Source organism: Gallus gallus, chromosome 20 (genome assembly GCF_016699485.2).
Source record: "Gallus gallus isolate bGalGal1 chromosome 20, bGalGal1.mat.broiler.GRCg7b, whole genome shotgun sequence".
Classification (NCBI taxonomy): domain Eukaryota; kingdom Metazoa; phylum Chordata; class Aves; order Galliformes; family Phasianidae; genus Gallus; species Gallus gallus.
This window is the reverse complement of record NC_052551.1, coordinates 3577170-3593483: the sequence shown is the minus strand read 5'-3', so window position 1 is coordinate 3593483 and position 16314 is coordinate 3577170. Positions and strand designations below refer to the sequence as shown.

Genomic DNA, 16314 nt, shown 5'->3' with positions numbered 1-16314 from the left:
TTTACATTAGTCATACAACATGAACCTTACTGAAATATTAAAAACGGACAAACTGCCTCCTTCACTTGCTAGTATTAAATATTCTCTTCCCCAGCAAAGATGCTTATGAAGGCCATTAAGACTTGGAATCTACAACTCTAAGTCAAATTACAGAGCTAAAAACATGCATTACATAAAAAAGTGTTAGTCAAGCCCAAGATATGGCAGAGGCACAAAAAAAATCCCCTGTATCTTACTATCAAGAAATCATGTCACAGTCAAGCCTTGGGAGTCATCTAGCATGGCAGATATACAACATTTATTAGCAGAAGGCATAACAGATGGGAACAAATAGCACTGAAGCACAGGTGGTGCCCTGAGTCAGATATTGGTGGTGAGATGACTGATGCCCTTTTTAAGATCTTTTTCTTTCCCAGGAATTAATAAACGTCAAAAATTAAACTCATTTTGCTCATACAGCATCCTCCAATGTCTGGTGGATTTGTCCGAGAGGTCAGAACGTCAGGCCTTCCATTTGTCTACAACTCACAAGATAGAAATTTCTTTGGTGCTAAGAGCTGTTTTGCAGGACCTGTGGCTGCTCAGTGCAGGTGCAACTCAGGGGTGAGCAGTCTGTGTAAATCATGTCTTAAAATGCTCTGTGCTTAACTTCTTGTGTGTAAGACAAGGATATCAATCCTTACTCAGCCTAGAGATAATGGTTAGTAGATGCTAAGTTTTAAAGAGTTTTGAATATGTAGAGTTTTGAATACATAAGCACAAGACTACTTTAATTCCCAACTTTGTTTTTTTTTATTTTTCCTCCCTAAATGTGGGGTTTTAAAAGCTTTGAGAGCTCTTTTTTTTTTAGCATTTTCTTTGCCCTGTGAGAGGCATAGCTTGATTCTATTACTCCTTGAGCTTCAGCATCAGAAGCGTGCAGCTTGCTCTCTGGACACAGAGGTAATAACACCTCCCTCAGACTTGGGTCCCCATTTTCACAGATGCTGAGCACCACTGAGAGCAGTTTGACCTCTTCCAGCAAAATGCAGGTCTGGGCACTGTTTCTAAAGCACAGTCAAAAGATAAATCCACCTCCAGGCTTTCCTGTTGACAACGAGTCTCTGGGAAACGAGAAGAAACCTTCTGGAAAAGAAGACTCCTTCTCCATCACATCAAAAGAGGGCTTATTCGTCGCCATCAGGCATGTTGATATACAGCAGGATAAATGTATATATTGTGGCAGTCCCTGCAAGCCTCTCTGGCTGTTAGTCTGTAAGCCAAGGCACTTAAGTGCTTGGTTGTAATTTCTTCCTGGTCTAACTATAGGCCTTCGGTGTGCCCAGAGTAATGTTTAAAGCAGACATGGTAGATTACTGTGTCTGGAACTGAACATTTACTGTAGATAATCCAAAATGACAGGTTTCATAAATACCACTGGTTAGATTCTGATCAACTACATATCATCTTTCTGATTCATAGCAGAGGAATTGCCTTCTTCAAATTCCACACGCAGGCAGCATCCTCCAGGGAGAGCCCGAAGTTGTAGGCTGTTATTACTCACTTTCAAGGGTATACCTCCAGTAAGTTTCTGAATAACTTCTTTTTATCAGCTTACAGTTTCTGTCAATTTTGTTCTCTCCGTTAACTTACTGTACTAATACACTTTTAAAAATCCAAAAGCTTGGAGCTGCACACACTGCAGCACACCACCATCTCTCTTTAAAGTTACCAGCAGCCACAGCACAGCCTTCACCTCTCAGAACCTGCCTTTTCATTACCCTGTCACGTCCATACCAGACTGCTGCAATATTTAGCATTTAACTCCTAGCAAAGCTGAAGGCCCGCTTCCCAAACCTACCCTCTGATTTCCAAATACATCCGTATACTTTGAACTGTCTTTTCTTAAACAAATAAATATAATCAATTAACAGTGATAATAAAGCATGAGTGAAACCAAAGACTTTCCAAGTAACAGAGCACATGATCATGGGATTAATTATGATTTTGAAGCCCAGCCACTTAACAGCATTCTCTAAGTTATTTGCAAGATGCAATGAGCAAGTTTTCTCTCCAATGAAGGGAGTACCACCATACCTGTCTTACCTAACAGCGTGGTCGATGGAACTGTGTCTGATGATACTTTGAGACGGAATTCCGTTCACCCACGTGACACAGGTCATTGCAAATCAACAGAAGATCAATAGGAAAAAAAAGTTACAAAAAATGAAAACAAGGTTAGCTTCATCTCATACTCAGCAGATTCAGTCTATAGGTCATATCGGGAAATGCACAAAAGTAAAGAGAATTTAGAAAAGAAAGAAAAGTCTGGCACTAGTACCTGAGTAGTAGGAATTCAACAAAGATTTGCTCTGAAGGGTTTTGCTTTGGACAGAAAATGAACAAGGAGAGGGTGATGCTAGGTAGGAAAGACATAAGGAAAAGACTTTAGACATATATTAAGAGAGAGAAAGAACAGGGAGAATGTTCCTCAAAGAACACAGTAATATGGGATATATAAGGCTTATCAAAATGAATTATATTTTTCATCTCAACATGCATATTACATTTATTACAATGTCATCATGATGGATTTTCTTTAATATAAGCACTCCAGACCCCAAATATAGTATTATAGTTATTGTAAATCAGTGTGTTCCTACACATATAGGACTATATTCTACAGACCTCTTTTTTTCTTTAAACCAAAGGAACATCTAAGAGAATGATCCTTGAAAACAACACCCAAAATACAAACTACAGAGAATAAAATGCATTATTAACAGTAAAATAAGCCTGCTAAGCACAGTGTACACTAGTACCACAAAAATACACAGGCAGGGTAGCAATTTTTTTTTGTTAAAACCATACAAGATAAGAAGGGAATTGTTCTTCAACGCAGAACACTTAATAGCAAATCCTATAATCTTTTCCCCTGAGAGATGGGTTCTTTCAGCAGGACATACATCCCTACTTTCTCCCATCTAAAGCATTAGCTTTCTCTGGAACAAATCCACAAATAATTCCCATATTAATCAAATATTTATGGAAAGGAGGCAGGGCTCCACATCCTCACAGCAGAATCTTTTCTTGCTAGCAAATGTACGAGATTGGCTTATATCCACAACAGCATACATGTACATTCTTACGATAATCCATCATTTCTGAATGTATATTCTTTTGTTATCATTCTGCATTCACTCTTAGACTTACAGACATTTATCTCCTCCTCAAAATGTTGGGAAACAAGCTAATACAAATCTCAGTACATCAGAAAGATGACAATAGATAAACACAGGAAAAAGTATTCCATAATCCAGTAGAAGTAGATAAAAGTCAGTATACATCAAAGTAATTTCAGAAGCAATTTTTGTATCTTTAGAAAAAACACCACTTACAAATTTCAAGTTCTTCTATGGAATGAATGAAAGAAGGCACTATCCTAGGGAGTTTCATAAAGTCTTCAGAATTACCTCCTAAGCGGCTTATAATCAACTTATAATGGACTTGCTCCAGCTTTGCATTCTTCTGCTACATCGTCAGACTTTGACCATTTGAAAACACATTAAGATAATGCAATTTCTCATAGCTTAGTCTGCTTTAGTGCATCTCTCATCTGGGACCTCTTCCACCTTCTTCCCTGTTAGTTAGCCTAAATAAGACCTTCTCTGTACCACACTTGGAATTTGGCCACTTCTACAGATGTGTAAGATCAGCACTATCAAGAATACTTTGGTTGGCCAGAGTCACAGAGTAAGTCCTCCGATTTCCTGGAATGTGGGACTACAGCAGTACATTGGACCACAGTTTTTCCAGGAATTGCCAACTGTAAATTACTCGGGCATATCTAAAAGTGAACACATCAATTCCATCAGTGAATTTGATTACAAATGTTACCAACAAAGGTTTCTGAAATGAACCGTATTTGTGAGACAGGGAGGTAAATTAAGAATTTCAGAGAACTCATTCTCAAAGTCAGCCAAGGTGGCTGTTGTAGGAGAGATGCACACACAGCAATGCGGCCTCACCAAAGGTACCCACCAGCACCAGTGTGTGTGAGTCACAGAGACACTTCCAGAGAGGACTTCACAGCAAAGATAAAAACTTGATTTCAAATCCTCTATATGCAGGAGTGGCACGAGAGGCCACCCTACTCGTGCACAATGGTGGATGTTCCTCCCTGTTACAAAAACAGCTCTCCCTAATTTATTTTAACATTTTGTAAAGAAATCAACTCTGAAAAAATAGCAAATCAGCATGAAAGACAAAGAAAGGGATTTGGGTCTTTTGACTTAAATGTTGTTTTTGTTTGTTTTTGTTTATTACTCTTTATTTTAGAATTTTTGGCTAAAGAATATGTCAGAATATGTCTCGTGGTCATGATCCTACAGATGCTTAGAATACATCCTATCCAAAAGTGGAGATCATCTGTGGAGTAGCAATAACAATGAGATCTTGATGCAACTAGCTGTCTTGACCTGTGGCAAATCTGTAAGACCTCTGCATTTCATCACAAAAGCATGCAGGACACAAAGAGGTATGAATTTAGATGGATCTTGATTAGAGATGATCATTAACAACCTGAGTACCAACCAAATTTTCCTTTCATCTCCTTGTTTTTGCTGCTAAGAGCACAGTAACAATACCACTTACTAATGCAAATCTCAATTCCTTAAAAGCATCCTAAAAGGCACCTTCACACTGTGCCTCTGCCAGTAATGTTAAGGCTATCCACCTGGACTGTACCAGGGTCACTCCTTTGGATCATTTGAAAAGCAGTCTCCTCCATGCACGATGTAGCAGCACATCATTGCTGAGATGATGTACTGCTGCTCCTCTCATCGCACAGATGGGCTGCCAAATTGCACAGAATTTATGTGCAATAACAACCCCTTGCACACCTTTCTGGTTGGTGCACAGATACTGGGGGATAATTTTAGGCCTTCCCTGTCTCCCATTTGCCACCTCGCTCCACAACAACCCTGCGCTGAGTCAGTGTCTGCACGTGGCCGTGCTGTGCCACTCCGAGGAAAATGATACTGCTTTCCAAACTCACCTGAAAGATAAGGAACCGTCTCAAACTCTGCAATATACTTTTAAGAGATTTAAGATATATAAGTTTTAAAGACTGCATTTGAGAAAAACGTACAACTCACTTCAGATGACTTTTGGGTAGAACTAGACGAACTGGAATAATGTTGGACTAGTTTGTCTTTCAGCAAACATGTATTCTGATTCCACGTTGTGGCAGAGACATGGGCTGAGTCCATAAAATCTCTGCAGTTTAAACTTTTTTTTAAGTAGCAGAAAGAAACTGGCCTGAATAACAAGTATCATTCTGGGATGGAAAGGGGCATAAAGAGCTTATCTTTGGGCCAGAAAATTTAAGAGCTTGTTTCCATTCCATTTTTTTCAGCAATATCTGAAGTCTCCCTGCTCCAGCATAGCAGCACAGAATTACAGAATGGTTTGGGTTGGAAGGGCCCTTACAGACCCAAACCTCCCCTGCTATGGGCTGGCCCCCCCCCCCCCCCTCAACCTCAGGGTGCCCAGGGCCCATTCAAGCAGGCCTTGGTCCCCAGCAGGGATGGGTCACCTACACTTCTCTGAACAGCAGTGCCAAGGCCCCACTGCCCTCTGAGTAAAGAATTTCCACCTGACATCTAAACTAAATTTCCCCTCTCTCCGTTTAAAACCACCGCTCCCTGTTGTATCACCACACCCTCTGACAGAGTACAGCTTTCCTGTTGGGCCCCTCTAAGCACTGGAAGGCCGCACTGAGGTCTCCCCAGAGCCCTCTCTTCTCCAGAGTGAACAACCCCAAAACCCTCAGCCTGTCTCCACGGGAGAGCTGCTTCAGCCCTCTGAGCATCTTCGTGGCTTCCTCTAGACCCCCTCCAACATCTCCACGCCTTCCTTGTGCTGGGGGCCCCAGGCCTGGATGCAGTACTGCAGGTGGGGCCTCACAAGTGCAGAGCAGAGGAGCGCAATCCCCTCCATCACCCTGCTGCCACCCCCCCATGTTGATGCAGTACATTCGGTCTTCTGGGCTGCAACTGCACACTGCTGGCCCGTGTTGAGTCTCCCATCAACCAACACTCCCATGTCCTTCTCCTCAGGGCTGCTCTCAATCCATTTTCCACCCAGCCTGTACCCAGAGGCTAGAGATGTTCCAGACATAATTGCATTTGACAATAAACACCTCTATCAAGCGACAGACTTCAGATCTGCACATGGCCAACAGGGCATGAATTTATGGACAGCACCATTTGCAAGAGCTGATACTGAACATTTCCAAAGACATTCCCTCTGAAGCAATGAGGTGGCAGTCGGTGAAGGAATAAGCAGGTTTACTAACAGTAGAGGGCAGGGGTATTTCCCAGTCACTGCTACAGCTAACTCACAATCCTCATACTCTCATAACTGAGGTCAGGAAGGAGAGGATGAGCACCTATCATGAGATATTCACAAGCACTGTTTTCTGTTGTGAGGTAAAAGGCACATTTAAGACGGAATTTGACTCTTACTCAAGAGAGAGAGCTGATTTCAAAAGCTAGGATGAATAGCCCCCGTAAAACTGTATTAGTTAGAAGGAAAGTTACAAAGTAATCCAATTACGCTATTCAAAAGTAGGAGCAGGCCCATATAAAAATCTTTAAGTATTAAACTCCATTAAAGTAATTTTTTAAAAAAAGAAAGGCTTTTACTTTTTTTTTCCCTTGCTTTTTTTCCTTGATCAGCTGCAAACCCATAAAATTCTGGCATCAGCACGTGCACACTCTTGCACAGGATGGAACTTACCTCCAACACCTCAGCATCCTGGACTTGGCAGAAAAAAAAACGTGGAGAAATCATGAAGGCTTACCAGTGATTATTGCTCATGGGTATGAAGAGGGGAAAAAAATGAAAGAATCAGCCTATGGCTTAAATCAGGCTGTGCTACAGAGAGAGGTGGTGATAAAATCTGCAATGATGTCAGACAAGCAAAGGACTTACTGATTTAAAAGAACGAAAAAGAAAACCTGAAGGTATGCTTCTTTTATAAAATTAGATGTAACATTTCCTATAGTTGCTATTTCGAGCAAATGACTCAGCTGTTTTAATTAGTCTCTCAAAATATCAAGGAAAGAAATGAGGTCACATTACAGGCTCTTCTCTTATTTTCTGGTTGGAAAAAAAAAAAACACAAAAGAAAACAAGTTTTAAAAATCCAGATTCTAAAGAAAAGTGAAAAACTTTCTTTTCCTCATGCATTTCAAACAAACTACCTTTGCTGTTTCTAGGCTGCCTGTTACAGTGCTGCCCTCTGCTATCCTGTCTTTCAAAGATATGAGGCAGTGACAACTCATGCTGTCTTCTTTAGGAGGCACAGCTACTCAGCACCTGAGAAAATTAGATCTTGAGTCAAGTCAATTTAATATCAGAGAGAAGTGTTCACTGCTCGCCTTGACGGTCCCAAACACCTACTTATCCATCTCACAGGTATGTTACATAGAGTGACAGTAGCAATGCATGCAGATAGAATTTGACATGACCTACAGACAGAGGGAAAAAAAAAATTCACTCAGCCTGTCCCGATCAATCTGAGGTTACAAAGAAAGGTCTCAGTGATAAAAAAAAAAAAAAAAATTTTTTTAATCATAGGCAATCCCTTGTTAGTAATTAGGGGAAAAACACTTTGCTAAAGATGCTCAAAAATAACAAGAATTCCAAGTATGCATTTTGCTTTCAGAGCTGAACCCTCTTCAAACTATAGGGTAAGTATCAAAAGAAGGAGTGACACTCCCATAGTGTCTAAGTTTAAATTTATTTAATACGAAAAGGTTTACAAATCCACCATGCAGTCCACCATGCACTCGACCTGGATCTAGAGAGTCTAAAGGGTAACTTAGTGCTGCTTTGCCCACAGTCTTCCAGCTACAGAGGTCTGAGTGGTTTACAATTATTAACTACGACTAGTTTTACGGACGTTGAGTGAAGGATAAACTGAGGACACAGACAAAAGAAGAAATGATGTCTTTCCATTTCTAACCGGGAGACTGTTTTCTTTCATAAAAATTCCATACAGAAAACGGTATTTCCATCCTAAACGTCAGCTAAGTGATTTTACTCATCAACTCACAAAGGAAAAACTGTTTCGGAGGAACAAATGAACATGTGCCTTTTTGAATGTCTGATGCAATTATTAAAAGACTTTATAAATTATTTCTCGGAGTGAGAAGGAATGCTCCCCACCCAGCTGAGAGTTAAAATAGGGGCAGTGTTAGAAGCATTTCAACAACTGATTGCTAGCAAGCTTTTGCAAAGAACCCTCTCACTGCCACTCCCAGCTTCTCATTGTTGTGCCCATAGGAATAGGTCCTTTCAAGAACCCAGAGCTCTCCAAAGGGGACATATCCATTGTAAGCAAGTTAAACTTACTGAATCCATTAACATCTTGGCAGCTGGAAGAGAAAGCTTCTTCATTGTGAACAGCGCTGAGTTTGGCAGAGGCCTTGTCTGAAGCGGCCACAGGACCCATCTCTCTCTGTGTGCTGGTCTGAGTCTCCTTCTGCTTCTTGGCTAGCTTCCTTTAGGGTATTTTGAAGATGGGAGAAAGCGAGGTCAGTTTTCCCTCATTAGAAACAAAACAATGAGAAAATATCTCGAAACTTGCAATTATGACACTTAAGAAACATGCAGGGCACGTGGAACTTCAAGCGAGAAAACCCCACAGCTTTTTAATATATTATGGAGCCAAATAAATGTAGTGATGCCAGGCTGTGAGCCTGGCTGTCCCTCCCAGTAACTCATCGTGCACAAACCCACATCACCCCAGCAGTAGGAGCACTACGTCACCAAAGGAGAGGGAATAAGGAAAGCCCTTGGAGCAGGTGACATCTGCTCCAGGAAGAGCAGAGGGCACCGGGCATGGGCAGCAATGGGAAGGGCTCACTGGAGGTATGTGGGATCTCCACATCCATCCCACGGGGCCGCTTGCACCTGGGGCTGATTGTGGAGGCTCCAGGGAGCAGTGTGACCCGAGGCTGTGCCACTGGGCAGCTGGGCAGGAGGCTCAAGCAGGGCGGGGAGGATGGCAGTCCCTGCTAGAATGTGAGAAATTGCTCTGAGGAGCGGCACTCAGGGAAGAGAGGGGCAAGTTAAAGGCTGCAATAATTTCAAAAATGACTGTGTCCAGATATGTCTTTTTTTTCTGGGAATTTGGGTCTTTGAGGAGACCTCAAAGTAGAAACACTGCCAGCTCCAAAAAGAGTAACAAAGCCAAGAACTTAAGAGGCTCCTCTTTTGCAAACACAGCTAATAGCGAGGAAGTGGAGAGCAGAAGAGTGAGCTGCTAAGCTTCCACTGACATTTGACTGCCCTGTGCTTCGTTCATACCAGTGAGCAGAAGTGTTTAAAAATGAATGTGTGACATTCTACAACCCGCACCTTGAAAAAATAGCACACAAATCCCCAGCACTAGCAAGGAACTTTGCTTACACGGCTTCCGCAGATAAGAAAATAAAACAAAATAAAAGGGAGAAAAACAGATTACTGTAAGTAGGAGCTTCGGTTTTCTCTTTTTCCTCTTAAATGAAAGGGAAAAAAAAAATCCTAACAACTAAATCATTTTGCAAAGAGGTTTTTCTTCACTGAAATGACATGCTTATGGTAAGTACTCCCCATCTTTTAAACTTCATTAGGCTCTTAAAAGGATATTGCTTGCAACAGGCTTTATTTATTCACAACGCTCGTCAGTGGCATTTACAGGCAGGTCCCGGCACACAGCTGAGCCCCAGCCCTCCTCCAGTGGGGCAGCTGGGCCAGCCACATCCATTGGCATGGAAGGCTCTGAGAGAACTGAAGCCTTCTGCCCATCTCAGTGAGGAGCGGCTATCTTAAGGCAAGCTGCTGAATCCAGACCAGGAGAGCAAAAATTTGTGGAGAAATGTCCAATGCCTGCTGGAAACTTGTGAACAAATGCATCTCTCTCATCTGCTTAGCCGGTTCAGTCTTGTGCTGTTCGTGCTTTCAATTCCAGCCCACAGCTATTCCAATTGGAGACATAATTATAGAGTGCATACTTAGATCTCACAAAATCTCCATGATATCCACTTGTGTAGATAAAGATGCGAACAGAGGAACCGGCCTTGAACGCTGAAGCAAAAAGCTGGCGTTTAATGATGTTAAAAGCTTTGCTTCCAGCACACAGCGATGCTAACACAGCCAGATTTATTAACCACGAGCCCCCTTGTTTTGTGCTGTGGTCCCTGAGGTAACAACAATAGTTTGGGAGCGTATTAACCCTGCTATGCGGTTATTTTAATCCTTTAGATTTGCTAATCATACACGGCTACGTGAATTCTTTGGCAACAGGAATTAAAATTTCTCAGTGGGAAGCGCTAATCCAAAATGCACAAGTCCTTAATAACAAGCACTCTGGACTGCTGGGGTGAGCCATTACACACTGCCACTACTGATGTTTAAAAATAGCGAGTCAAAAAGGGTGACTTCCCTATTAAATCCAGATTAAAATATTTGCGGCCGTAATTACCCCTAAGTCCCATTGCTTGGTTTCCTTTCAGAAATGCCAACAAGCTACAAAGAGCTGGCGAGCTCCTTCCTCTTTCAGTAGGCAAGCAATACCATTTCTGCACGTTCTGCGCAGGGACAAAATCACCCCAAACCCAAGCCCGTGAGTCCCCAAAGGCCTGCTTACGAAAGCCCTATGGCAAAGCAGTTCTACCTGGTCCTGTAGAAGACAGAGAGGCCCCTAAAACATTGGCTTGAATGCCTAAAAAGAAAAGGTGAGATGAGTTTAAGGTTCTCGACCTAGGACCCGAGGCGGCAGCCTCCTGCGCAGGCTGCTCACCAGCGGAGGCTGCTGCAAGCGCAGGGGGAGCACGCAGGAGAAGCCACACAGAAAAGTGTTGGGCATCCGACAGCGCTACAATTGGCTTTCAACGCGGTGTTATCCGTTCCCACCTTCCTCCCTCTCTCTCGCAAGGATGTAAAAATTCTTCGTCTAAATTTAGAGGGAAAAGGAAGACAGATCTCTTTTGAGGATTTCAGAGCTAAGCTTGCCAGACACATCAAGGGGCTCCTGGTTTCTAAATGTGCCTTTTCTGTCTCAGTTACGTGTCTGGGTAGAGTGGCAGCACAGGACTAAGCCTATTTGGTCCTCGCCATCTTTATAATTCGCAGAAGGGATTATAAAATCAAATGACTAGCACTTTCTAGAACGTTAGGGATGCAACTTAAACCAACGGCAAGGTAGAGGTTTATTTGCCAGCATGTCAAAATGCCTCTGGAATTGGAAATGCATTTATCTGAGAACGCTGTTTCCAAAAATAGGGCACTTGAAGAGATCTCTGTGAATCACTGACAGGCAGCATCAGTGACACAGCTCCTGCTCTCCGTGCTGACCAGCTTCCCCCAAACACCACAATGCCAGCATCCCAAGGAAACTGCTATCACTGCATTAGTGTCAATCATGGGCCGGCTGCAGGCTGCCTCCGGCGTGCAACCAGCACGGCTGTCACCAGGCACCGAGGAGACACTTTCTGTCTCATGCATTATGCAGTTGAAAAGGGGAAGAAATAAAGGACTGGGCAGATACTTGGAGGAAGAGTCTGATACAATCAACATGGGGTGAAGAGACAGAAATGTCAAAATGTGAATGGGGCGATATTAGCGGTGGTTTTACATTTAAGCGTGAGGAGAACGTGCCAGGAAGAAAATGAGAATCCATGGATGGGGTTTACTGGGCTGCCCTTTTCAGTTCAAGAGGATTCGTAAATGAAGAGATGATGTTTATGGGCACAATATACACACAGGAGTGATGAGACAGAAAGATGCTCAAAGCAGAACAAAAAGAATGAAACCAGCTGCATAATCAGGCAGTTGAAGCTAACCCAACTAAAGCAAGGACAAGAGCTGTTAGCAGTGAACCTGAACTAAGTGCAAATTGAGAAAAAAAAATACGATGGAGATTTGGTTTAGCTATTTTTGAAACTTCTGCTCACGAGAGAATATAAAACGCTAAATTAAAATTGAGGGGCTTCCAGTTTAACAATCCAGGAATACAAATTTAGCATCAAGTCAAAAGCATCCACTACCATGAGCACTAATCAGAAACCTCAAGGAATATTTTCAGCTCAAAGTATTCATAGGATCAGATTCCAGTTTTGCAAAGGCTTGGGTAAACTTCAAGGATTATATTTTTAAAAGCGGCTCTTCTTCAAATTTTTATGTCAATTTTTCATGCATGAATGTTAAATCTGTAACTGCCACTCCTAAAAAGCTCTTGTACACGTACGTTGACAGATTTAATTTTAGATGTTTCACAAGGATGGATTATATATACTACAGTGCGGATTTGCATGCACAGGTAATTTAGACATTAGGTATAGATCATGTAACTTAAACATGAAATTTCCTCCTACAGACAAAAATTGCATATTGCCCTCATTTCCAATAAGCAATTTAAGAAAGCTACAAAACACGATTCCTAGTAGATATTTGTGTGCAGCAGCCTGCTAGGAGTACACACGTTATTTAATATGAAATCTGCACAAATTGAGGTAGAGATCAACCTTGCCAACACCCTACTGGGAGCACTGATGAGCCAGCAGATCTTCGGAAAAGGATCTTTACTCCCTAGATCTGTAATAGGTCATAAGCTCAACTTGAAGGAGCAGTCCAGTCTTTGTGCAAAAAGAAGGTGGGGATTATAGATGGCTCTGCAGTCTGCAGGACACGGGTAATCCTTTTGCTCTGAGTGGTGATAAAGGCTCTGCTGCAGAACAGCATGCAGTTCTGCACTTCAGAAGGATGTGTACCAAAGGGACATACACCAATGTAGAACAAGGAAGGTAAATCTGGAAAACACCATCTACAAGAAAAGGCCAAAAGAAGTACGGCTCTTTCACCCAGAGCAAAGACAAAGAAATTGAGCTGGCATCTTCAAACATAGGAAAGGATATCACAGGGAAGCTCTTCTCCTGGTCTGCAGCACTGGGAAAAAAAGTAATGGGGCTCAATGACAGGAAAGGAAGTTCATCTCAGACTCTGGGAAACCTGAAGACAGCAGAGGATGCCCATCACTCAGGTGTGCTGGGAGATCTCCCCAGAGGTTGCAGCCCCACAGGCTGATGGAGATAAAGCAGTGCAGCCTTTTGCAGCCTGGCAGATGGCTCCTCCTCCCCAGCCCAGCACTCTGCACTGTGATCTCCACCCCTAAAAGAGCATCCCCTAACCAGAGCTGAGGTGCAGGTCCTGCTCTAAGTGTAGCTCACTGGTTCTCACAGCCTCCCCAAGGGCAACCCCTACAGTTACTGGCTAGCAGGGACAGCAGGGCCAGCGAAGCCAAACTCAGGGAAGGTTTATTGCTGAAGCAGAAGAGAATTCCCCAAAGAAAAGGCTGTGTGATGAGCAAGGGCCCAGCTGCACCACTGAGGCTTACAGAACAAGCACTGCCTGGCAGGAGGAAAGTGCTGGAATGCAGGCATAGGGCAAAGGATGCTCTGAACATCTTTTACTCTGTATATACAAACTCAGCATCAGGAAACATGCAGGGATACACTCCCTAAGCTTTACTTGAGCAAATCAATCACTTTTTGTGGAGTACCTTTGGTCACAACAATATCAATTTGGGACTAGGTAGGTGCACATAAGAGCCACGCTGTCATACAGTATATTGGTCCAAACTGTTGGCAAAGCACAGCCCTCTGCAAAGCTGAGCTTTGCACTCACCTAACAGACATGTCCTAAACAAGCTCTCACATACTTTCTAAATTTGCTTTAATTAAACTGGCATAGCCACTGATTTATGACTCTATTCTTCCAGTATCTAATGAGAAAAACAGTTTCTTCTGAACATTCTGATTTGGCAAGCTGATCTGTGCGGGCAGAACCCACCAGCACTGGAAATATATGAAATACGGGCATGTAGGTATTATTTATACAGAAGTACGGTCATAAATAAAGTTGTTTTATTTCCTTTCAAATGTCCCACATGTGGTGGAAATAAATTCAGCACAAATTCTGTTTGTTCAGAAAAATGCAAGTATACATTCAGCTCTACAATTGGGATGGAATCGCTTCTATGAAGAGAAGCTCTGAGCTGAAACCACCGCCATTAAAGTTTGCTTTCAATCACAATGGGTTCCATGCAGTGCAGTAGGGCCCTCACTACTCTTGCTGGATCAGGGGGAAAGGGAAGTAATGCTGCGGCCACTGAGCACTCACTCCTTATAAATAACATCAGCAGTGCAGGTAACGTGTATATGAATCTCTGCATTTCCAGAAACACTCCTCTGCTCTAACAGCACTCTTGATTAAATCCCAGTCTGCAACCATTACCCAGTGTAGCAGAAGGGAAAAACAACAGCAAACAAACCCCAACCAAAAAAAAAAGTAAAGCAATTGAAAAAGCAAAACCAAAAACCCACAGAAGGCAAAACATTTCCGCTTTTTTTTTTTCTTCCTTTACCTGGTGAGGAAATAACCAAGCCTCAAGAAGGCTCATTGCAGGGGAAAACACTGTGAGAAAAGAGGTGTCTGTCACCAAATGCAAAATCCCCTTTAAAGCAGCTGTAATGCTGCCCATGTTTTACAGCTTCATCTAAGCAAAGAAACAAAAACTTTCAGAGGTGGATGGGTTGTTATCTTACGCAGTACATCAGATCTTACAGTGCATTAAAGTTGCATGCAATGTGTCAGAGCTGGCAATTCTACAGAAAACTTAGGCAACACTTGCACTGATGTAAGTACAGAGCACTTCAGAGAGCTCCTCCGGAAAGGCCCGTGCCTCACCGCAGTGACAGGGCTGCAGTGAGCACATCTGGTCCAGAGCTCACAATTCTGCATCCTTCTCACCGATCACAAAACCAGGAGGACTTAACTTGCACCACTGGCACAGCAGGTTCTGTCCAAGGGCCTTTCTCTGCAGCTGACTTCTACGGAGGGGTAAAGCAAAGTACACCAAATGCTGTCATCCTGCATGACAGGTGAGGAATAGGGCCTTGCTGGGCTTGTATCTCCCACTGCAGGTGTTTTAAAGATCTTTATAGCCTTCTCTTTCAACCACAATAATACCTGTTCCCACACACTGCAGGAAGCTTATAAATGGAGCGTTGCCATACAAAAACCTCACAGCTAATCGGGCAGAAATCAGCCTAGAAACTACCACGGCCCTTATGGCCCATGTCTGCAAGAATCAGTTACTCGTGATATAAATCTCAGTGCCTTTAATAGATATACTCCATTAAGAATAAGAGTTGAGTTTGAAGATTTTGGTCCCTAAGAAGAAGAAATGCCTGTACAGCAGATGACAAAGAGTTGAAAGGAATTATCTGAAAGCAGATGAGAATTACTCCAGGAAGCACAGCTTTGAAGCCCAGAAACTGAAACTAAAAATAGAACAGTGTAGCCCATGTGGCTGTATTTAAAGGTGTGCCAGTAGATCTATTTGAGAACATGTTTTTCAATACCTGTTAACTCAATTCCGTTTTGCTTCAGGACTAAAACATTCATACAAGGTCATAGCATGGAAACCAATTTTATTCTTAAAATCTATATGTATACACATCCCTGCTCTTATTTTCACAACACGCCAAACAAAATGAAATCAAACCTTTCTGCTCATAAGAGGCTGTAGTAATTTCTATTAGCTTTGGCTAGCAATTACACAATCCTTAGCAATTTAAGATTTTCACCTGCAATCATAATAGAACACCTATTTCAAGTGGCATTTGAAACGTGAAACTCAGTAAAACTTCATTATATGCTCCTTGATGGATTCTCCTGCTCTCATCCCACACCTATTGGAAAGTCCTTCACACCCAAACAGCTGTTCAGGAGACCAATAAAGAGCTTGGTTTTGCCAGATTGAAGCCAACTGCCAATCTGAAACCAAATGCTGCCACGCACAACTTGATGCTGGAGGTGTTCATTGTGCAAGGACTATTTGTGTGTTACCTCTACCACTGAGATGTTCCTGCTAATAGAGGTCATGCTTGATGTGGTACCTAGGACAGCACAAACACTGAGCTAGGAACAAGCTCTCTGTTTAGGTGCCTTAGAGTTCAATGATTTCTGCATGCTGACTTCAAATCCCCATTTGGTGCTACAGGGAGTTGCTACAAACACATAAGCTTGCCTGGTGATACCTCAGGCTCTCCTCTACTGTGATATACTGCATGGAGCGCAACTGCTTTATTACATCTCTGCAGCCCATCACCACTTGCTTTTGCTACCGCTGAAGTTCTCTGCAACCTCAGCCTTTGGTGACCTGCAGAGGTTTGTCTCTTCACTTTTCTCGAGTCACTCTCCTGTTCCCCAAGAAGAAAAGTG

General features: G+C 42.6%; 1 protein-coding gene across 8 annotated transcripts in view; it reads right to left on the bottom strand.

Annotated features, from left to right (window-relative positions):
- Nucleotides 1–16314, bottom strand: part of PTPRT (protein tyrosine phosphatase, receptor type T) — a 432923-nt gene that overhangs the window by 46597 nt on the left and 370012 nt on the right. Inside the window, exons 16-19 of one of the 8 annotated variants that reach the window (XM_004946992.5) lie at nucleotides 10706–10753; nucleotides 8401–8549; nucleotides 2321–2398; nucleotides 2077–2121 (exon numbers count right to left, since the gene is read on the bottom strand). In XM_004946992.5, coding sequence (XP_004947049.1) covers nucleotides 2077–2121; nucleotides 2321–2398; nucleotides 8401–8549; nucleotides 10706–10753 — 320 coding nt within the window. The remainder of the gene's footprint in view (nucleotides 1–2076; nucleotides 2122–2320; nucleotides 2399–8400; nucleotides 8550–10705; nucleotides 10754–16314) is intronic. The other 7 variants (XM_040650803.2, XM_040650804.2, XM_040650805.2 and 4 more) reach the window with 7 other exon arrangements.